The 24,331-nt window shown below is 39.8% G+C and overlaps 1 protein-coding gene across 1 annotated transcript in view; it reads left to right on the forward strand.

Moving 5' to 3' along the window:
- The window catches only part of pcxa (pyruvate carboxylase a), a 134,209-nt gene that overhangs the window by 65,270 nt on the left and 44,608 nt on the right, over positions 1-24,331 (forward strand). Inside the window, exon 10 of the mRNA XM_065287068.2 lies at positions 7,123-7,305. Within this exon, the coding sequence (XP_065143140.1) occupies positions 7,123-7,305 (183 nt within the window). The remainder of the gene's footprint in view (positions 1-7,122; positions 7,306-24,331) is intronic.

The raw sequence follows: 24,331 nt of genomic DNA on the forward strand, positions 1-24,331 counted from the left end.
ATTTCTTACATACTGTTTCTTTAAGTATCTTTTTGTTCATTTTTTCTTTTCTCCAGAGAAATAATTTTTCAAAATTTTTGTCATTTACAATGTGTAAACATCCACAGCTGGTTATTAGAGATAGAGATTAAAAATGATAAACACTCTGGAAATATTTTACCAAGACATAAATAAGGGGAGGCTATTCTGCAATTATTAACTTTCTGTCACATCACAGGAAAGCAGCTTGATGGGCAAATGCCCCTACAGCATGTCAGTCAGCTCACATAATCCGTTTAATCCCTTGTGTGTTCAATTTACTAATATTAATAAACATTAGATAGTGGGATGCATTGTTTTCTGTGATGTGTCATCACTCTGTAAATACAGGAATGCAGGCTCTGTTTGCCTTTTAAAAGACAACACACAAGACACATACACTACAAATTAACTATTTCCATGCAGTATAAAATAGGCATATTTAATCTGAATATAATTGCTTTAAACCGCTGTGAGGATGCCACATAGGTGTTTTGCATGATAGTGGCAGCAGGTGCATAATGGGTGAAACTCTTATATAAACTCATAAATCAGTTCAAAAACAATCATTTTAGTTGTATTTTATTAATGGTGTCGAATTTAAAAAAAAGCAAATGCCAACTTAATGATAAGATGTGCAGGGGTGCAGCGGCCATTGTGCGAGTCAGTTCCGATTCACGTTTTTTCACCATGCCCATGCACAGTGTTTTCCTTGCATTTGGATGCTTGGCAGACCCTGGGGCAGGCATGGGCAGGTTAAGTACAGCAGAAATGGAGATGCTTACATAGATTCAGGGTAAACAGATCTGAAGCTGCTGGGGAAACGGGGAGGTGAGGTGACCTACTTAAGAGTGGAGGGATGGTGAGATGTGTACAAACATGAGGGAAAGAAGAGGTGGGCAGGAAAAGACCAGATTGGCAGGTGGCCATTTCGAGTTGCAGAGTCGCACGGCTCACTGCACAAATTTTGCTGTGTTTATTTATATGCATGTAGGCGCATGTCCTGCGATGCTCCAGAGTGTGATGCCTCACACCTCCTGATTGGTTTAATCTCAGGTTGGCGAGATACACACATACACCTGTACAATGATATGCGGGAGCCTACAGCATTACTTCAATAAAGAAAATGTCACTGCACACAGCAAACCGAAGCACGTCTGGGACTTTCTGTGTTTACTCTATAGATTTCTGTCTCACCAGCCGACCCTTGACCTTTCTCCAGGTTGCGTCCTGTAGGCTTGTCACATCTGCCATTCAAAGTCAGTTTTAACTTCAGCTCTTATACTAGCCGGCAATAATGAACTGACCATAGCGAGTCTGGGAACTTTTTTGAAAGTAATATATGAACCTTGCGTACAATTCTTAAATGCTGTAAGAATAAACTTTCAAGCGTTTTATATAAAAATGCATGCATATATATGACACACACTGTACTAGGTCAAATGCTGTGTTATAATGGCATTTCATTCTGTCAGCCAGAATGATTCTCCAGGACTTTAAATTTTGCCATGCCAAACCACTTATCACAGATCTTTTGAACAAAATCAGGCCAATTTTTAAGAGGAATGGCTGCGATTAGGTTGACAGGTTACATTTCCCACCCAGATAAAACAATCGGTGAACGTTTCTCACTCATTTCTCTCCTGGGTTGCTGTGATAGTTTTCCGCCTGTTAGAGCATGCAGAGTTGCTAGGAGCTGAGAAACTGTGGGATATCTTCCCATCTATTACCACCTCGATCCTGCCACCTCTAAAATATGCTCCTTTACCTCTACCTAAATCTCTCTCTCTCCCTCTATCTCTCAATATCTTTATTGTCCTTTTTATGCCTTGCAGTTTCCCCAAAACCACTCTAATGAAACACTCTGCACTAAGCATACTGTACAGTAGCAGGTAGGGGCCTGTAATTGTATTTAAGCTCTGATTTGCAGACTCAAAGCCCTTGGATTAGGAGGGTGAGCGGGCAATTTCAGCCCAGTTCATTAATTACAACTGACACACACAAAAATTGAGAAAGATGAGGAGAAAAGAGAGTGAGAATAAAACTGACCCACGCAGAGTGCTGGCCGTCTCCGGTTCCTCTTCTGATGTCTTTGTGAGACTCACTTCCTCCAGAGGTCTTGCTGTGACTCAGATCAGTAGTGCTTCTTCAGAAATCCTGTCCTGAAGCATCCATCCCATGATGAAAAGCTTTGGATTGCTGTTAAGGCTGTCCTGTCTCATTTTGCTTTTGCGTGTCTAAGCCTTGCTGGACGGATCAGTATGGAGCTCAGCGTATAAAGATGATGCAGTGATTTCTGAGACATCATGCAGTTTTTTCCTGGCATTCATTTTTAAGATGGCAACACTTTGAAAATAATCAGGCGTTATAAAAGATTAAACATTATTGATTATCAAAAAAGGTTTGATTTGAAAACTTTTCAGAAATGTTTCACTTTTTTATGATGGGCAACATGATCAGTTTAAAAAAACATTTTAATTATTATATAATTAAACGTTTAATTATTGGATAATACAGTCAACCATCATCTTTTTTGTAACAGCAGTGGGATGTTATAGCAACGATCTGTTATTTTTGTTTTAAACATTCCTCAACCACTTCAGATTTGCCTCAAAACGGCGTGCAGCTCCCGTTCCGTGCTGAGAATTCCAGGCTGAGAACCATTTGTAATCGTGCCAAACTAGACTCAAGTGGAAATATAATTGTAACCATTGTTCAAGGTTCATAGAACTGTTCGGCACTTAAAGCAACACCAAACAGTTTTTTTACCTTTAAAATAACGTTTCCAAAAAAAGTTTCAGTCATTCATCCACTCGAAACAGGGTGAACGGCACTTTCACATTCGCTTTGCAGCCCTCTATTGGCCAAAACTGCACTAAAGAAGTTCCCAACCGTCGGGTCGCGGTCCTGTAGTTTGAGTGAAAACTACAAAAACTTGCTTTATGGCAGACCTACAATCCAATCAGAGCCAGCTGCAGTAGGCTAAATTATTTACGACAGTGGTAATGGACAATTCCGCTTCCAACCTGTAGGGGAAGCAAAGAGCAAAAACTCTTTAGTGTTGCTTTAAGACTTTGGGCCATATTTCACACTCGGCACAATGCGACACCAGGCCCGACGCACGTGTTTCATACTAGTTTCAGCTGGCACAGTTATCATTTCCATGTCCAGCGCCACGTGGTTTAAATGGCAAATGCACTTGCGCTCTTCTGTACAACCCTTTTGGACCACGCGCGTTAGTGGTGCAACGGATCGCAGTTGATCCGTGATCCGTACGGATCACGACCCACGGTTCGGCTCGCATGTGATTCGCGGATTAATACGCAAATTTAAATAGGGAAAGTTTATAATATGTAAGTGTTATAAAGGTTTGCAAATGTTAACATTCAAGTGATTTTAAACAGTTTAACTGCAAAACGGCGCTAAAGTGATCAGTTTACTTTACGCACAAACGCACGCGTGCGGTTGAATGCGTCCGGTCCAGCTCGAGTAAGACGTAATCATCCTTCAAAGATCAGAACTCTTGATGTTTACATTTCAGAGAGTTGCGCTACTCTCTCTCATACTGTAGTGTATTAAAATACATTTGGCTAATAGAGCAATGAAAAACAACGTAACGTTTTTATGTGGGACGACTGTAATGCTGCGCCGTCTGTAATTCACCCTTTGTCTGTGTCTGTGCGCTCGTTTAAGGGGACTCGGTAGTGCACAAACAGAGAGATGCAGTCTGTGCACATTTGGTCTTAAAGAGACAGTAAGCTCAATTGACCTCCTTAAGTCTGTGTCATTAATGTTAATCAAACAACCCAAGACAAAGAGAAAATCACTTCTGAAGCTTTAAAAAAATAATAATTACATTTAATTAATACAATAAATGCAGTGTTATTATTCATTTGATTTCTGTAACTAATGATTTTAGACCTTACTTAATGTGCAACCTTGTTCTTTTTATAAATGTTTGTAATTTCTTGATTTGTTATTAGAATTTTCCCATACTTTTTTTTTGCTGATCCGAAAAATGATCCGATCCGTGCCTCAAAATCCGTAATGTGATCCGAACCGTGAGTTTTGTGACCCGTTGCACCCCTAACGCGCGTGGTGTGCCAACCTTTAATCTGTGGTTAAACTATAGAAAAAGTGCATTCGGAAACCCCAAGGTGCACCTGCGCCATGCTCTTCAGACAATGCACTTAGATCTTTAAAATGGGCTGCTCGTCTTTGCGCTATAATATCATTGTAAAACATGCTATACAAATAAATATGACTTTACTTGAGTTTTTATGAGTTTAAGGTTCTCACAAGCTCTTTATTTTTTAATTTTTTAATATTTTCTGTCACATCTTTGATATGTGTCAACTAAAATTTTCTCACACCAATTATTTGGTGTTAAAATTTTTATTAAGATGCTATTATAGGCTAGAAAACCAGCAAGAAAGTTGCTTCATACTGCATGTGATGTGCACAGTATGGTTTCCGTGTCAACACCGTCAGCTGTCAAAACTGTAATTATAACTGGCTTCATTGGATGATCAATGTATGACGTTTGCTTTGTCTTTGCTTTTTTGAATCTGTAATTAAAATTAATGATACTTCAAGACAAATCTCAATAATAAATGACATGATTTGCATTCGTTCTCTAAACACACACGCACAAACATTTGGGTAAAATGACGGAGAAATTGCGTCTTTTCTCTCTGACGCTCGTCTCTCCGGGTGGCTCAGGCCATTAACGGCATCAAATCAAATTTTCACTCAATTTGAGTGAAATGAAATTACTCTGTTGGACTGCCATGGCGATACTTGTAAAATCTCTGGTGATTTTGCCGTTCATTAGCACGTCCTGTTTCGTAAGTGACAGCACGATCACTGTCAAGCAATCGTAGGAATTACCCGAAGCGCAACAGTAATGAGGCTAAGGGCGTCTGCTTTTATCCATTTCTGTTTGTTTCTTGCAATCATTATACCCCCCCAATAACACCTCACTCGTACAAAAGCTCTCTCGCTGCCTGCGTCTGTATGTGCACATCAGCATTACTGGGCTGATGATTGTTATGTGGATGCCAAAGGCTGAGATTGAGCACAATTGCAACAGTAAATGGCTGCTGCCAGTTGGCTGGAACGCGAGTGTTTTTGTGTGCGTGTCAGTGTTTTTGTGTGCGTGTCAGTGTTTTTGTGTGCGTGTCAGTGTTTTTATGTCGGTTTGTTCTGTTTGCCTGCATACGCCTCTGAGGTGCTTGTGTCGATTGTTGCTTTGGTTTTGCAAGAGTTTGAAGGGCAGCTTTCTGAGATTTTTGTATTTTGAACCTTTTGTATATTGAAGTCTCACTGTTAAAGGGCTGTTTTTCCAAATCGCTCAAGGGCACCTTTAACACCTCATTGACACCAGTTAATTCAGAGGTTAGGGTACTGAGATGATACTGTATGTGAAAGAATTCAACAGGAAATTTGACTGTTTGCCCATGTGTATATATATATAGCTCAGTGATAGCATTGCTTTAGCAGCGCCGAATGCCATGTGTACAAACCTAGGGAACACACATACTGATAAAAAATATATATAAATATATATATATATATATATATATCCCGAAATCCATTGTAAGTCGCTTTGGATAAAATGCATAAAATTTACCTGTAAACATAAAGTAGTATGCTTGTGTGAAATTTGTATCAATCGACATCTCTAAATATTCTCAACAATTTTGTGTCTGTTTTGTAAATATTTGGATTTGTTTTTAAAGGTGTTTGCTTTTTAAATGAGGTGTATCATTTAAGTCAACAAATCTTCTTTTCATCAAACATCTTTTGATGACGATCACATTCAAAGTAAAGCATGTCCTTCAAAGTCTTAACAAACCAAATTTTTATGTTCTTTAAAGTATGAGACATTTTTCATTTGAGGAAGAATGTTTCCTTTAGTCACCTTCATGCCATCACAGATGTGTATGACTTAATTTCTTCAGTTAAAAACAAACCAATCATTTTTATACTAAAAATGCTATCATGCTATCTTCTTATATGGGGTGTCAACATGGTAAAGCCCCAAAAAGCACAAACATCCATCTTTAAAGTAATCCAAATGACTCCAGTGGGTTAATATTTGTTGTCGGAAGTGAAACAATACGTTTGTGAGAGAAATCAATATTTTGAGCTTTATCAGCAAAACTGAAAAGTAAACGAACAGATCTAAGCAATACATTTACACATGGCAACACATTCAAATCTCATTGGTTCTTGCATGTCTCGTGACAAAGCTCGCATATGACAGCTGGTTCTAAGAACCACGAAATTTGAAGTTATCGAAATACATTGAATGTATTGCTCAGATCTGCTTGTTTACATTTCAACTTTTTGAAATAAGCTCAAAAGTTTAAGTTTACTTGAGAACCAATGGGTTAAAGGAACACACTGACTTTTTGGGACTTTAGCTTATTTACCGTATCCCCCAGAGTTAGATAAGTCCATATATACCTTTCTCATCATCTGTGTGCATGCCATAACTCTGTCTGACGCACCCACCGCTAGCCTGGCTTAGCACAAATACTGGAAGAAAATGGCTCCAGCTAGCATACTGCTCCCAATATGTGACAAAATAACGCCAACATTTTCTTATTTATATGTTGTGATTTGTATAGTCACAGCATGTACAGTAACAAGGTCAAATGAAACTATTCTCAGAAGGCGAAGCACTGCTACTTGGGCTACGTCATTGATGGCTGTGTCTCATATGACCTTGATTTGAACATGCTGTGACTATACAAATCACAATATATAAATAGGAAAATGTTGGCGTTATTTTGTCACTTATTTGGAGCAGTATGCAAGCCGGAGCCATTTACTTTCAGTCTTTGTGCTAAGCTAGGCTAGCGGTGGGTGCGTCAGACAGAGTTACGGCATGCATGGAGATGAAAAAGTATGTATGGTCTTATCTAATAATAAGCTGAAGTCCCAAAAAGTCGGCGTGTTCCTTGAAGAATTTTAATATTTAGGTTAACTTTATTTTTAGAGAAATGTTTTTGCCGTTAGATTCCAAGTCATTGTAAAGCATCAACCATGCTCAGTCTAATCTGTATTCTGAACATCATCATCTTTTCTTTTGGGCAGGTCTTCCGAAGTGGAGAGGGCATGGGAATCAGGTTGGACAGCGCCTCTGCCTTCCAGGGTGCACTCATTTCCCCTCATTACGATTCCCTCCTGGTTAAAGTGATCGCCAGCGGAAACGACCTGCCAGCTGCCTCTGCCAAAATGAGCAGAGCGTTAGCGGAGTTTCGGGTCCGTGGGGTCAAGGTAAGGCTGTTCTCAACACCGGTGCTCGCATAAACCTTCCGAAACAGCACAAATGTAATCTCCAGAGAACTTTGTAAATCACTTTACATGTGTTTTTAAGTGATACCCATCAAAGATGTTATTCATGTAAATGGGCCAAATGCTGAAAACGATAAGTTTTTCTGCGAAAGCAGGTGATCAAGACAGGAAGCGTGGCCTTTTTTGAACTAAACCTATAGATTTGCTTGTCCTCTGGTAAATGTGCTATTTTCTTTGAAACACATCTGAGGACGAAACAAATGTACACCTGGCTTTAAGAAGCGTTTTGGTCAAACAGATCACGAGGGCTTGAGAGAGACACATGTTCGTTTACACCTGGTGTTTTAATCCGTATCTTTTGTCCACTTTCGATTGCTTTTGTTCTTATTACTTCGAGGCAATGGTCTGTGGACGAAAGTGGAGAAGCTTAAAACGTGTAACACCCTGTTTATGTATTTAGCATCGTCTGCTTGTGATCTGATTGACCAAAATGCATTTTCATACCAGGTGTAATCAAAGACTAGGTCTTGTCACTGTCGTGCAGGCTGCCATCTGAGACTCTGATCTCATCTTGAGACCGCTGGTGCTATTTCTTTATTTCTCCCACACAGAATTATGAACGCTCTTTATGAGTCACATCAGCCCGTAGACCGTACCACACACACATATAATGCAGTGTTTTTATCTGCATAATGTGATCAGAGTTTGAGTAATGTCACTAATGGTGCGCTTGGATAAAGGGTGCAGACCTCACCACTCTCCAATGTGCCGGTTTAAGTAAGGAAGGGGGGGGGTGCCAATGGGAGAAGTTGTCAGGGAATGTTTGCATTTAATCAGTGTGAATAAAATAAATGTGTTTACCTAAACCATTAGGGAAGGAGCTTTCCTGTAAGTATCTTTACAAGTTTGTTGAACAGACTATTAAGAGAATGTATGTTTGGGCTTGACAGCTGTAAAGGGAGGGTTAAAGCTGTATAGCATATAAAACAGGATAAATAGAGGGTAAACTAAATTGTTTTCAAACCTAAGCCCTTTTCACGCAGCGACTCCAGGAAAATACACAGATAATATGTCCTGGGATTTGTCAGATTTGGGTTGTTTACAGTACATTGCAAGTTATTTTGTAGAATCTATGCATGTGTTCACATCATAGACTGTAAAAGAAGATGGACGTAGTGTACGTGACATCACCCATAGGTTTCTGAAGATCTTTTTTGAGGCTTAAAGTAGGCGGTGCCTGCCGTCGCCATCTTGGCCGCGCGTCACCACGCATAACTCACGGATATCCGAAAATGGGTAAAGAGGCGGGACATGGGTGAAGCTGAGGTGGCAGGTTGCTCAAACCACGCCCCCCTACAGTAGCTCGACTTCAGTGACAGCAGTGGCTGTTCAACCGTCACTCAAGTAGCCACGCCCTTAATAATACAGAACTTTAAGGCCCAGGGCTCCAGACTAACTTTTTTCACTAGGAGCACAGTGGCCCCCAACTGAAAATTTTAGGGGCTCAACGAGAAAATTTAGGGGCACACAGCGTTAAGGGTGTCACGATTTCGATTTTAAATCGAAATCGGTCGAAATTAAGTCACAGCTTCGAACTTCGAATTAAAAAATAGGATCGTCGATGCTGCCACGCCCCCATGTCACGTCCGGTCGGCTTGCCAAGAGAGGGAAAAAGACTTTCAGAGATGCCTTTAAAAACATCTGTCCAGCGGAACGCGATCATATTTTAAACACGAGGGATGCTACAACTCCTTGAAATGCATATCATAAACAGGATTACTACCTAGTGATCTGCCTTTGGACAGAGCGCAGCTCTCTGCACGTGCGCGAGAGTGAGAGAGGCGCAAAGATGCAGCGGATTATATTTGAAACAAAAGGGATAGTTTGCCTCAGCTCGCATGAAACGCATAAAACTGAACAAATACATAAGGATTACTACTTTAGTTTATGTTTAGACTTCGGACAGATGCGAGAGCGCGAGCGTGTGCACGTGCACGTGAGACAGAGAGAAGCGCAGCTGCTAATGATGCTGGATTTATTTAAGATGCTATGAGTCCAAGACACGCGCATTAAGTCCATGTGCATTAAGTCCATGTGCGTGCAAGAAGGAATCCTCTCTCTACAAGCTCTCGCGTTAAGTGAAGCCCACAAACCCCCATGCAAGTTGTGCAATGTGCATGTTAATGTTAAACTATAATAATAATAATAATAATAATAATAATAATAATAATAATAAATAATGGCATTTCATTTTTGTCTTCAAAAAAATATATGTAAAAATCGAGAATCCGATCGAATCGTGACCTTAGAATCGAAAATGTAATCGAATCGAGGATTTGGAGAATCGTGACACCCCTACACAGCGTAAATCAACATGCTAACCAAATATTCACCTTTCTACTAAGTAATACACTGTATTACTAATAAATACTTTGATGATAGATGCAGAAAGTACAATGTGCTGTTTTAAATTCAGTGTCACATCACAAAAAAAGGTCAAATTTACTGGTCGCACATGTGCGACTAGATGTAAAATTCAGTGTCACACTCTCAAATTTTGGTGGGAAAATGCGACCATTTGGTAGCAGTCTGGAGCCCTGAGGCTTAATATAATTTAAATGGATGAGTTACAAAAAAATTCACACCCTCACAGTTGTAATGAAGGGCAAAATTAGCTATACAGACCAAGTTGGTAGTCAGTCTCTCTATATACATGGGCATCCTATATAGTACTTTGAGACTCTGCTATGCAGAGCACCTGGCTATGCAATCAGTTCATTGAGGCATCTCACTAGGCTTTGTAACCGAGCTTGTGTGTGTGTTGTGTGATTAGACAGTGGTGTGAGATTGAACAGATGTATCCGAGCACAGCTGAGCTTTGAAGTTTGGTCATCAGGGAAGCTTTTAATGCACTGCATCTCTTTCAACCACACTGTTTTCCTCCATGCAACATTTTTCTTTCCTCATTTAATCTCGACCTCACATAAAAATCATCACAAATACTATACGACACTATACATCACTTGTATAGCTACATTTTGTTCTTAATCGAATCTGATGTCCATTCACTTGGGTTTCTAGCATCTAAGCTTCCCCACAGTTAAAGTTTGTGATTTTGAGAAAATTGCCTCCATTCCACCCCTATATTTCTCTTTCCACCTCCCCGTCCGCTTTCCTGGTATGGCCTCACTATGTGATCATGTCAGGTCTTCATTCACCCTGTAGGTTTAATTCCCAAGTGTGACTACAGGAACGGTCCATGGCAATAGCCTGCTGCATTCTGAGAATCGCTTCTAAAGCTGCTGGGCGTCACGGCCAGAGGTTTGCTCAGTGTTGCGCCCTGCCTGTTTTTAATGAAGACCGATGAAGACGCTCCAGGATACGTGTGAAGTTCAAACCTCTCCCGCTGTCTTAATTTACAGGCTCCTTCCTTCCATATTTGATTAATTCCATCTTTTGTCCTCACTGCAGTGAAGTGATCTTATACATTTACTCCTCTGCCTTTTTTATCTCTCTCTTTCACCCTCACACGGACTCTTGGAAGGGGGAGGCCGCCCCTCTCCTTCCTTTGGGGAAGGAGAGCTCCATTGTTTTTATTAGGCATCCTCATATAGCCAATTTATCTAGAACCAACACCACAAGATTTAATTAACTGTTCAAATAATGGAGCATGGTTATGCCATCCATTCACTGAGGTTAGACAAGGAAGTCCGCGTCTGTCTGACTTTTGCTGTTGGCGCATTTTTAAAGGTCTATGTTTGTATGTATTGGAGTTTAGAAGGGATTAATTGAAAATTTTTCTCTTAGCTGTTGCTTTTATCAAAACTGACTTGTTGCACTAATTATTGTAAGGGACGGTGCCACACGTGGTTGCATTAAAGGGGACATTTCACAAGACTTTTAAAAGATGTCAAATAAGTCTTGGGTGTCCCCGGAGTATGTACGTAAAGTTCTATCTCAAAATACCATATAGATAATTTATTGTATCATGTTAATATTGCCATTTTGTAGGTTTGATCAAAAATGTGCTGCCATTTTTGGGTGTGTCCTTTAAAATGCAAATGAGCTGATCTCTGCACTAAATGGCAGTGCAGTGGTTGGATAGTGCAGATTAAGGGGCGGTATTATCCCTTTCTGACATCACAGGGGGAGCCAAATTTCAATGACCTATTTTTCATGTTCTTGCAAAGAATGGTATACCAAAACTAAGGTACTGGGTTGATCTTTTTCACATTTTCTAGATTGATAGAAGCACTGGGGACCCATTTATAGCACTTAAACATGGAATAATCTTTTTTTTATGATATGTCCCCTTTAACATAAGATTTTACGATAAATAATAAGTTTGTAAGGCACTTTGTGTTTAAAGGCACTGTATGTAGTTTACAGCGGCCTCTAGCGGTGATGTTTCAGATTGCAACCAATAAGTTTACAAGCGCATGCTCGAACTCATGAGCGACGGCCAGACTGAGATGTAACACACCGGAGAAAGCATCACACAACATGCTGGAAACTCAGGTAAACTCCCACTAGGGCTGCAACAACGAATCGATTAAATCGATAAAAATCGATTACTAAAAGTGTTGGCAACGAATTTCATTATCGATTCGTTGTGTCGCGTGACGCAGAGACGTTTAATAAAAAAAAAAAAAGGAAAAACTTCAGTTAAGCGCGAAGCGGAGTGAACACACTCGCACTGCGTTCCAAACCGCCTAATTCCTTACTATATAGTAGGCAAAGAGTACGAGAAGTAGTGCTTTTCGCCTCCTATATAGTATGGAAGTATGCGGTTTGGGACGGAGCGTCGATCTCTCTCGCGCACTGTTGCTTGCAGAGTTCGGCGCCTCATAGACAGGGCGGAGAAATTACAGGGCGGCGGGGAAAATATAAAAAAAACAGCAAAGGTAGAGGAAAACCACATGTCAGTGTTTTACTCCTCCCAAACGTAAGCGCATCACCTGGAAGTTATAGCCGGCAAAGAGGTAATCAAACAAAGACGACACGCTTATGCTTTATGGAGCGACGACAGCGAGTAAAAAAAGTTTCTAGAACGCAAAAAAACTCCAATGACAAACTCTAATGATATTAAACAAAGAAATAAAATGTTGAGAGAGAGTTGTATTTCCCCGTCATAGACCTGTATGTTAAATCATCGCGCGTCACTCTCCTGCTGTTCTGTACTGCGCGCTCCAGCTCATGCTGAGCAAGGAGACGCGCGTGCCCGGCCCAACATTCAGTACATCATACAGTAAGTGCCGCCTTTTGTTGCATAAACATCGTCTTACATTTTTTAAGGCGAAGTAATGAATGGTGTATTTGCATTTTGCGCGGGAGTAGAAGACGCATTTTCCGTTTTTACAAGACGCATTTATGTGGCCAAATGCAATGGAACAGTTTTAACAAATGAGATAGCTATCCGATCAGAGAAAACACATAAAGTCAAATATAAGGTACAAAGCTGTCACTGGGGCAGTACCCTTTATAAAAGGTCCTAATATGTACCATTTAGGTACAAATATGTATCTTTGAACTGCCAATATGTACTTTTGAAGTACTAATATGCACTTTTTGGGTACAAAGGTGTACCTTTTTGAAAGGGTACTGTCCAGTGACAACTTTTGTACTTTTATTTCTGAGAGTGTACTCGTATACTATCTTTTTGATCCCTCAAAGAGGCTCCTTGATGGGAAATGCATCATAAAAAGTCTATATATTTGGCAGATGTAAAGCATACATGTGTATTTTTTGTGTTAGTCCATTTTTATTTTATTTTATTATTATTGTAACAGCTCAGGTGTGTTCAATGAGCAACAAGTTTGTGCACTTTCTAAAGGTTTTAGTTCTGTTTTGAATAAGGGGTTGGAAATTAATGCTTTTCTTGTTTTTTGTTTTTTATCCGATTCATCGATTAATCGAACAAATAATCGACAGATTAATCGATTATTAAAATAATCGTTAGTTGCAGCCCTAACTCCCACTGCAACGTTTAGTTGACTGCATTTAGCCTATGTAATGTGGTGTTACGTAGGTAAATTTACGGTAAGATAACGAAAACGATTAACAATTTCAGTATAACAGGAAAGCCCGGTATACACTGTGCTATTTTAAATGGTCCTTTAGGGTTGTTGCTTGCCACACTGTGCGATCAATATCGTAGTTAAGTCCATGTCACACTGTATAATCTCAGTTTCCATCAATGTCAGACTGTACGAGTTTAAAGACTTTTAAAAAGCGGACGCACGCAAACAAACTCGTCCGCAGTTTTACATCATCGATCGACGACGGCTGGGCAAACACGCTAAAGCGAAGGCTAGCAAACCGAAACAACATCTAAAAAACTAAAGCACATAGTCGAAATATATTTGACATGCTTTGTAGTAATGTTAGCTTACCTGTCCAAAAGGATGAAAGCCAACTCCGGATTCGTTTTTATACCCAAAACAAAGCGGAGGTTTCTTCATAATTCAAATGCCCTGCCAATGTTAATCCGTGTTTTTGTCCGAAGATGAACCGATTCACATTTGGCCTTACGAGCTTCAGCAGATAACTTTTTTTCTTCACAATATGTGGAGTCTGTGTTGTGCTGGGAGCAGGTCGTTTCAGTCTGTTATCAGACAGTGTCGTCGCTGTTGAGCGCAAAGTCAGTAGACGAGGCGAGAGCCTCGGGAGCGCGCATGCAAGTGACGTCACTGGATTTTGCGCCAAATCCGGCCCGGTACTTTCACATAAAAATTTCAGAGGTAATGGCAAAACCCGCAAAGTGGATCATTTTAATGTGAGATTACAACCCCTTTACACAAAGGCAATTGAAAAGGGATTAGTTTAAGTAGAAACACTGCGGACAGCTCGTTTAAAATAGTATTGTTTGGTAACCACTTTATAAAAGCAATAAGGTAATTGGTTATATCTTTGAAACAACTGAATAAATAGTAAAACATTATTTTGTGTATTTGGTGTAATTCAATGTGTTAACGTGGGTTGGTTCAAAAATACAAGCCTGAATCTGATCCAGAAAATGTAGATGACCAAACTGATTGAATTAACTTTGCTAGCGCACCTTGAGGAGAACATAACAGATTGGTAAGGATACTAAACCATAAAACCATGTCTGCATTTGTTTTTGAAGAAACGACTAACAACAAGCGCTAGTCTACACTGCTCAAAACTCGTTTGAATCATAGTTTAAATAGTCACTAGTAAATTCTTTAAAAATTAAAACAAAGGCTACATACAGGCTACGAGTCAATTATAATAACGTGCATCAAGTCTGCGTCAACTTATGGAAGTAAATCGTTACAGTACCTACAATCCTTGCCTTCATTGTAGTTTAGTTGGAGTCATTAACATCGACTTTGAAGATCGTAGACTTTGGGATTTGTAACTCATCTGATTGTTAGCATGTACTTACACACACTTGGGGGCTGATTATATCAAACTTGTTTTAAACAGCTTTTTATGTTGCTAGGCAACCTCTGAGGCGGTTGTCTTGTCAATCAAATATTGAAGTGTAAGTGCTCTTTTGCTGTTACTATTAGCAGAAACTTTAGAAAGAGGACGCTTGCTCTGACCCTGATCAAGGGTGAGAGAAGAACAAACACCCAGGAGACAGTGAGTCAGTGTAGTCTCCAGTTGTTCCCAGCAGCCGTAAACTGTCACCACAACGAAAGGACCGCCTCTCTCCTCATTCGATTGGTCAATGGAAAAATGCGAATGACGTCAGGTTTTTTTTCACTCCGAGTGCTTGTGGGTACACGAGCCCGGATGCCTGCACAATCTGTCCGCCTATGCTTAGGATGCTGCACAATCTCTTCATGCATTTGTAGTGATAATTCTGTTTTGCAATGATTTATGACATGGCACAATCTGTTCCACGCTTGCGCACCTTTGTAGACTTGTTTGTAGTTCTTTCTTCATGTAAGTAAGTCTTCATGTAGGATAGTCTAGGCAAATGATTCCTTTTTGTATTCCGTAAACACCATTTGAAGGGAATATTTTCCTCGTTTAGATATATTATCTAGATATATTAGCCTGTATAGACCATACTAATAGAAAATTATTCAATTTAAAGTAAACTCATATTAGCAGCTTTTGATAAAAAACGACACAAGCCGTTTTTGACAAAACTACTGACCTCAGATCAGAACACAGCAAGTTAAGTAAGCCTAATGTTATACAGCAATGAATCCCAATGGGAAGTATAGAGACAACTGAATGTTTGCTGTGACAAAGACTCCACATGTAACCAAAATCATGTATGTTCATGTAATAACTCCTTACGTATTTTGGATTGGTGACCACGTTAACACATCGTAATACATACTGTAACGGAAGGTACATTTAAATTAAATGAAATGTATGAAAAACACCTTGTCGCCTACAAAGATATGCCGCCAGTTGTGTCTCCTGGCCGTCAAGTGTTTCATACCAAAAGTGTAAAGAAACTGTGACGTTTTTCTGTAATTACGCGCATGCACAGAACGGATTGTGCAAGTGGAACGGATGGTGTGCCGACACTGCTGCTGCAAAAACGCGTGGCGTGGTAGGTGTCCAAAACACGAGGTGTTCAGCGTAATAAGGAAAATAGGGGCTCTTTAGGGTTTATTAAAATTATTTGTTTTACAAAACAGCCATATATAACCTGTTTGTGATTTATTAACTACATAAGTTAGATTACAGGTTGTTAGTGTGTGCTAAATAGATGCTCATGAACAGAAGTCTTATTCGCTTGAGGGAGTAACCATAGCAACAGTCTTTTTGATGCAGCGGCAAAACAACACAACCAGTGTCATCATTTATCAATGTTATTACACATATAATGTAATTTTTTTGTTGAAAACATCTTTCAGATAGTTGCCAGTTAGTGGTCTGTGCCTAAGGCATCAAAATCATTGTGTTTTGCTCAACGAACATCAATTGATTACCGACAGAATTTAAAACACTGAGGTAAAAACAGGAAGAATCAGACTTTAACTGCGTTTACATGGAAACTTAAAGTACCTTGTTAGTACACTTGTTAGTAAGTGCTTTTTGCCTTCTATTGTGCTTACTGTTGTTGTACAGTATGCTATTGTTTGCCATGTGAGCTGCTGGGGACAATTGCAAACAAAATATGCAGGATGATTTTTTCCTCAAGGATTTACTGCTGAGGTGAGAGGAAGGTTAAAGAGTTTACGAATGAAGCAGAGGATTGAGGCGTCCTCTTACTGTTTAGGCAAAGGGTGTGCAAGGAAATTAGATTTTTTTTAATCCTCGAAACTTCAGTCTGTGCTTTAAAATCACTTATAAACTGCGATTTCAGGGACGCCGTATGATTCTTCCAAGACAGCAGACGACTCTGTACCGGATTCACACCAAAGTCAGCAGCTCTGGTTTGGATCCGGTGCAGATCTGGCCCAGAGTCGCCGGGTGCTTCACCCCTTCTGGAAATCTTTCAGCTTGATCAAGCTGTGCTTTAGTCACGATTTATCGAAGGTATATAAATGTATCCCAATGACTTTAAATCGTTTTACCATGGCCAAAGAGGCTAAAGCCTTTTACTGTGCAGATTAAATAATATACGTCTACACTTAAGTGAGGTTTTTTCGTTTGACCGCAGTCGGGTGCTATTGGATTCAAGGCATGCACACAGGCAGTCATGCTCTGACAGCTCCTTTTGTACCAGCCTGGGTAGCATTTGGCAAACCACGCTGTTGGCCATTATGGAGGCTTCAGTAGGTGTGCATGGTGTTCTAGACAGATGTTTGAAGAAACAGGCCATTTCTTTGCAAGAAACCTCAATTAGAAACAGCAGGACGTCAGTTGCCTTGAAGTAAAGGAAGTCAAGAAAAGAAAAACAATTGGAGGCGAAGCTACGCCCCTGGTGATAACAGTTCTGTGTGATTAAATAAACTCCTGAATGTTTCATTATGCTTTTCAGCACCGTCCTGCTGGCTTTCAAAAGCTCACGCTGAGCAGACCGCGCTCCATGTGGATCTGAAATAAGTCATGTTCGTCGAATATTTGCTGTTTTCCGATGCTTTCGTTCTGCTTAATGCTTAATTGACATTTTTATCTGTAGTGTCTCTTCTCTGCAAGGACTGCTTTTATATGATATCAAGATATCTTCATCACTGTCAAGAAGTTGAGCCTGTGTTGGGAGCCTAGAGGCCACGCTGAATACCAGCAGAATGCGAGAATGGAGTGTGTATCTGCATGCTGGAGGCGTGGGAAGAATGATGGACGCTGACAGAGATTAAGGGCCCTAGAGAGAGGGAGGGAAGTATAAAGTAAGAAAAACAGGGGAAGAGCGGTCTCCCTCTAAGTAAATATGTGAAATTGAATCAGGACGCACACTCAAATACGCCATCCTGTTTTCCCTGGAGGGCCGCGGTCTCGAGTCTGAAGTGTGTTTGTCCTTTCACAGTCATCATGATCTTTTCAACCTCTATCATGATAGAGGTGTACTTTTCTAGTACCAGTCATACAATGGTTAAATTAAACAGCTGAAGCACCAACTCTCCATTGCATGTTCACGTTCACAGCTCTGTGTAACAACTTGGCATTATTAGTGCCCTTTGTTATTACCAGCGTTGCCCGTCAACGTCCGGTATCTTCACTTATGTGGTATCTTTCAACACCCAGATTAATTTCATTCATATTTTATTACATATTTTTTAATTAATGCTTAATTGACACTCATGGTTTGACTGCATTATATGATTCCTGCAGGTCAGAGATGAGTGAAGCTGATCCTCATCTGCTTGCCATGTTGGTAAGGAGTCTATTTAAAGGAGATACTTTGGAGGTCCCTCTGTGTTGCATTTATGGGCACTAGTGGAATTGTTTAGCCCAAGTGCAGTGTTAGTGTAGTTCTGTTATTTTCCAGATCATGTCTTTAGTATTTCCTCCTTTGGTTTCTCTCATCATTATCGCTAAACAAGCTCTTCCAACGGCAAAAAGCTGTTCTTGTTAGAAACCGCTGTTTGCCTCCAGCTAGATGTTACAGTGCTCCCGCGAGGGCTCCGTTGCTGAAATCATGGTGCCTTTGCTCATAATCCTCAATTAAGTCCTTGGGGACTTGAAGGTTCTGGTATTTCTCAGGATTGTTGGTTATTATTGGTAAATTATTGAGGCATTAGGGTAAAATATAATTTTCTTAATCTCTATTTTTATCTTGTTTTAATCTTTAATACAAAATAAATTTACTTGAGGCAATATTGCATAAGATATTACATTTTGTTTAAAAATGTACTTGAAGCAGAAAAATAGCAAACATCTTTTACTTTGTAGAGAGCAGGGATGACATATTTTTGTAGGCCAACCTGAAAGTTATTTCCAAAAGCTTTTGGGTTATCGCTTTAAGCTCTCTGATCACAAATGATCAACAACAACTTTTATGCATTTTAAAGGTTATTTTAACTTGTTGCGTCACATAAACTTTTTTTATCATTATTTAAACGGTTTAAAGTCCCCCTATTTCATTGCTAAAAAACAGTGTTATTTTTTGTATTTGGTATACTACAATGTGTTTGCGTGGTTTATGGTTAAAAAACACATTCTTTTCCACATCCGTATATTTTAATAGCTCCAGATTTCCTGAAACGCATGGATTTTGTACAAACTCATGGATTTGAAAATCTCTGTGTCCCTGATTGGCCAGCTAATTTGTACGTTGTAATTGGCCTGAATTGGAAATGTGACACTCCTTACAATGTTTGAAAGATTCGGGCACAATGCAATGCTAACAGGAGTTAACTTGGCTCTGAGTCCCAGCGGGAGGAATTATGATAATTTCGGTCTTGTCTACATCACCAGTACCAGGAAGTAAATTGTTGCCTACAATCTGTGTGTTTGTTGTAGTCTAAGAAAAGAGAGTTACGTTGAAGACGATAACTTGCATCATCGTTTACTTTGGGGTACACTCTCAGAAATAAAGGTACGAAACTGTACCTTTTCTGTCACTGGGGCTGTACCCTTTCAAAAAGTACAGCTTTGCACAAAAGGATTTCATTTAATTACCTCAGAAGTACATTCTGGGACCAAAGATAGCTTATTAGTACCTCAAAAATTCATATCAGTATCTCAAAAGTACATATTGATACTAAATTTTTACCAGTACATATCTGTACCTAATGGTCCATACAATTGCCTTTTTAAAGGGTGCTGCCCCAGTTAAGGTACATATTTTGACTTTTTTCTAACAATGTAGGGTCCTTAAGGTACGGTAATCTACCCTAAATTGCATTCTGTTTTGTATTCCTGTAAAGATACCAAACGGAAACTTAGGGTACAGCCCCAGTGACAGAAAAGGTACAGTTTTGTACCTTTATTTCTGACAGTGTATGTAGATTTTGTATGTCGTTAACATGGATTATTAACAGATTCAATGGATTATGCTAAGCTATGCTAAAAGTGCTAGCGCCAGACCCGGAGATCAGCTGAATTCCAAAACGGTAAAAATCAAATGTTTAACTCTAGGAGAGCCGGAAAATGAGCTTATTTCCAAAAAAAGTGGAATGTCCTTTTAAGAAACCCATTTACTTCACAATAAGAGACCCTGAAGTGTTAAAATGCTAACTCATTTTGGGGTTTTGCCTACAAAAATGTCATCTTTGTAGCTCTCTTTTGTCATTTTTTTGCTGTTGTAGTTAAGTTTATACTTAAAACCCCAATAGACAGTCGTATAATACTAATGCTAATTAAGAAAATGATTTTTGTACTAGCACACTCACAAAAATGATCAATAACTTAACAAATGAGGATTCCCTTTATTCTCAACATCTAAAGAGTCTAAAACGCATGTTTTTGCCAATAACAGGAAAGCTACATCAGCGTATTAGCTAGAAAACAAAGCTGCCCAGTTGGAGATGCTTTGTGAACTTGACGTTGTTATACTAAAAAATCTTTATGCCGTTAGTTTTCTCCCACTCAACATAAAAAAAAGAAGGGGCTCACAGGAGAACAGAATCAAAGCTATAGGAACAAAAGGGCCGCATGAATGGAGCACGGCACCTCGCAACCTAAGTGGTATTACTTAATGTCTTTTCAAAGTCCTGGCTACCGGCGCTGGCAGCCGAGGTCTGTTAGAAAATAAGAAATCTAGCCACTGATACTGATGAAGAGAAAGCTACTAATAGTGAGAGTGAATGCACCCTGCGGGTACCGGGAGGTGCGGAAGGGGCTGACAGTTTCAACCTACAAACAGAAAAGCTCCTGTCAGACTCCCGCACTCGCCCTGTCTCAATGGGGAAGGGTGTACATCTTGATAAGAGTCAAACGAGAGGGAGAAGACATGAAGCTAAACAGGCAGAGGCTTCTGGGTAATTCATTGCTGGCAGGGGGGATATCAGAAGGGATGGTTAAAAAGTCACGGAGGTGGTGCATTTCTAAAAGCGCTGACCTCCCTTGCCCATCACATCTCCCCGCCCTGCTTAAATTAAAGGCAAAACGAGAACATCATGACCTACAGGCGTAGAGGGAGGTGAGGAAGTCAAAATGTACACTTAGCTGTGTTCTCTCTGTCCTTGGTGTTAGGATTCAGATGAGGCCAGACAGCAGGAGATGAAGAAGAAAAGTAGGATGCATTGATGTGAGTGGTGTGGTTATGTGGGAACCAACATTTACCTTAATGATCCAGATGAATCCTGTGTCATGCATAACATTTCCCATAACTTCCCATGGTCCTTTTTCGTCTTATTATTTAAGCTCCATTTAAAGGGGATTAGGATTGTATAAAGAGGTCAAGTAAAGTAATATTGACTAAATTCTTCATAATTTGAATCCCAAGTGAATCATTTAAGTGTATGTTCTGGACTATTTCCAGCCTGTGTGTGAACCATAGACTGTAAAAAAAAGATGGACAATGCCCGCTCGCTCTCTCTCATTGGTGAAAAGTGAAGCCGCCAGTGTCCTGATACGGTGCTGACATCTTGGGTCTTGAGTCTGCGCAGTAGCGATTTAGGGATAAGTCCTGCGCAGTAGTGAGCAGGAAAGAAAGCTGCAAAACAAGGCCCCGCTCTCACAGAATGCTGTCAATCATGATGTCACACCAACGTCCCATTGAATACCATGGGGAAGTGGGGTTTATGACCTATACTAGGACCAGTCACTGGAGGGGTTTGAGACGTTTTGGCTTCACTTGGTGTGAACATTTCAAGTTCTTTAATATTCCATTAAGTAATGATGCGTACAGGCAGCCACTTGTTATTGCAGAAGAAATCCCAACAGGGTGATCAGGACCCCGACAGGAAACAGAAGTTCTTATATCGCCCTGAAGAGATTTGCATTAACAACCGGCTGGATGTGCATTATCCTGCTAAGTACACAGCTACTTGAGTTAATATATTGACACAAAACATTGATTTGATGTTATTAGCTCATTTATAAGAAATGCAAACTTCCTTAGAAGGACGAGTTTAAAAACATGCATTTGGTTTAATCATTTGTAAATGTCATCTCATATGTTATTAATTATGCATGTTTATATGAAATATATTTGAAAGGATTAAACTGCACCTGTCACTATGAGCGCAATACCTGGATGAGGCCGTTATTTTAGGCGGTTGTTATCTGGGAGTTAAAAATCTGGGAATGACGTCACTGTCCATGAGATTTAAGCATTCCGGAGCACTGTGAGATAATACTAGTATGTAGTCTATATATATACAGTAAACTAATTACTAAATATATGTCTTGGAGGCTAATCCTGTCTGAGTAGGCATTAGCAGACCATTATACTTTACATTTATATTGACTTTTTAGGAGTCAAATAGGATATTCAATTTAATGAAAAATGATTTAAGGCAGGACTTCAATTCAAAGTCATCAAAATGGATTAAGATGTTTCTGACCAGAATGGGCCAATGCAGCTATCTGGGTGTGGTCTTTATATGGAGGGGAGGGGCTAAATAATATAAGGGCTTTGTGACATCAGCCAAACATCTGCTGACTTTTTAAACAATTTAACAAACTTGCATGTGTTACGCCGGTTTCACACCTCAAGCATGAGCAGCACGAAAGCGCCACATGTTTTTTTTTAGCCCCCAAGGTAACAAGTTAGAGCATGCACACCGCACGCGAAAGCAGCGCGCGCTGAAGCAGCAGTGCTGCGATTGTTTCGCTGTCGGCTCTATTTCTGTTGCGCTGCTCACGCTCAATTAAAGTGACAGTGCATTGTTTATAGCTTAAATGTGTCAAGTGTGTTTAAAAGAAGACAATGAAATATTTAAATACACTGTTGCCAGAAGACTCTCTGCCCAACATTAAATCAATCATCTTGCTTAATAATCTTCAGAAAACATCTTATGCTTAAACTGTTGAAGGGAACCGCGATCGATTGTATCTTGCTGTCAATCACTGAGTGAAATCCTCCTTTTATCGTAAACTTCAGAGAAACAGATTTAATAATGTGTTAAGGGCTTTTTATGTCTATAATTGTGTATTGTGTCTATATCTGTCATTACATGGACCAGAACAGCATGAAAACAATGTGGATTAAACAAATCAGTTATATAAATTACACTGACCTTCAAAAAGCGTCTTGAAGAGGTTTTGCTCATAATTGTATGTAAACTTAAGTAATGTGAACTTGAAATTTTGATACTGTTATTAAACTGCACAGTTATGCGTTGCAACACAGTCGGTGTGAAAGCACAATTGCCACGCGCGGCAAACGCTCTCCTCACGCTACGCGTAAGCGCTGCTAATGCTTGCGGTATGAAATCGGAGTTAGATCCCCTTCATGAAAAGCACTCACTCATTGTACACTGCAGATGTGTTTTGTGGTGAAAGCCCAGGGTTCAATAGGCTTGAGTTTAAAGCTCAAAGGACTAAAGTTGCTTCGACTGCATTTTGTGTGCTTCTGGGTTGTTGTTTTGACAAGACTCTCAGGAGAGAGAGAGGGGTGGGGGGAAGAGCTCGGGTGCAGCTGCAGTGAAGTCATCACTGCCAGTGAGAGAGAGAACAGGCCATCTCTGTCTGCATCACTGTTACTGCACCTTCTGCATGCATGATGTGCTAACCAGCGACGTGCCAGTCAGTAGGTTTTAATTGGGTAAAGGGGGGCAGAGTGTTGCCTGTGGCAGTCAGAGGCAGTCGTTTCGTCTCCATGCGCTGCCCACACTGTTTTCTGAACTCTTGTGTTGCACACTCTTCATGGGCTGTGTAAAGACATTTATGCACTCTGGGGGGTGCTTCAGAAATATAAAGCATGCCTAAAATTTTACACATCACACTCTGTGAGTCTGTAATATTAAGGCGGTAGTACACGTTGTTCAGAGGCAGATAGATTAACCAAAAACCAAAAGTACAAGTAGTTACTCAGATAGACATAAAGTCTTAAAGAGCCCCTATTACATTGCTAAAATGAACTTTATTGTGTGTAATACAATCTGTTCGTGGGGTTTATGGTTTAAACCCCATTATTTTCCACATATCGTACATTATCGTTGTTGTTCCTCTATGCCCCATCGATTTCTACAAAGAGAAAGCGCGGCATGCACCGATTGGCCAGCTATCCAGTTTAAATATGAAAACATAGGCTAGTTTAATCTTACTTAAATATATAAACATTTATAAAATGGTTAGTTCTAGTCCTTGAGTCTAACTGGTCAATAGCTGTGTTTTATTTACGATTCTAAGTATCACTGCGCAGTACCCTTAACAACATAAACTATTTTCCAGCAGATTTTACTTCATGAAAGTTGCACTGATACATATTTTTTGTATTAAAGTTTTTTTGCTTTAATATTTGTATTGTGTGGTAACCATTTCATAAAAGCAATAAGGTACAAGAGGCTGTGCTGTATTGTGAACAAGTTGAAGGGGTTGCTGTAGACTGAACGCACTTGTGAGAATTGAGATGTGTGTGTGATCTTCCTGTTCATCACCTGATTTCCCCAGATTCAACATCGCAACATTGTTAAAGTGACAAACATACCATTATCTGCATTATTATATACATTATTTAATTTTTTTATCGTGTTATTTTGTAATGGCAAATACGTAAATATTTCAGATACCTTGTCAGAAA

This window comes from Paramisgurnus dabryanus, chromosome 18 (genome assembly GCF_030506205.2).
Source record: "Paramisgurnus dabryanus chromosome 18, PD_genome_1.1, whole genome shotgun sequence".
In the NCBI taxonomy this organism is placed as follows: Eukaryota; Metazoa; Chordata; class Actinopteri; order Cypriniformes; family Cobitidae; genus Paramisgurnus; species Paramisgurnus dabryanus.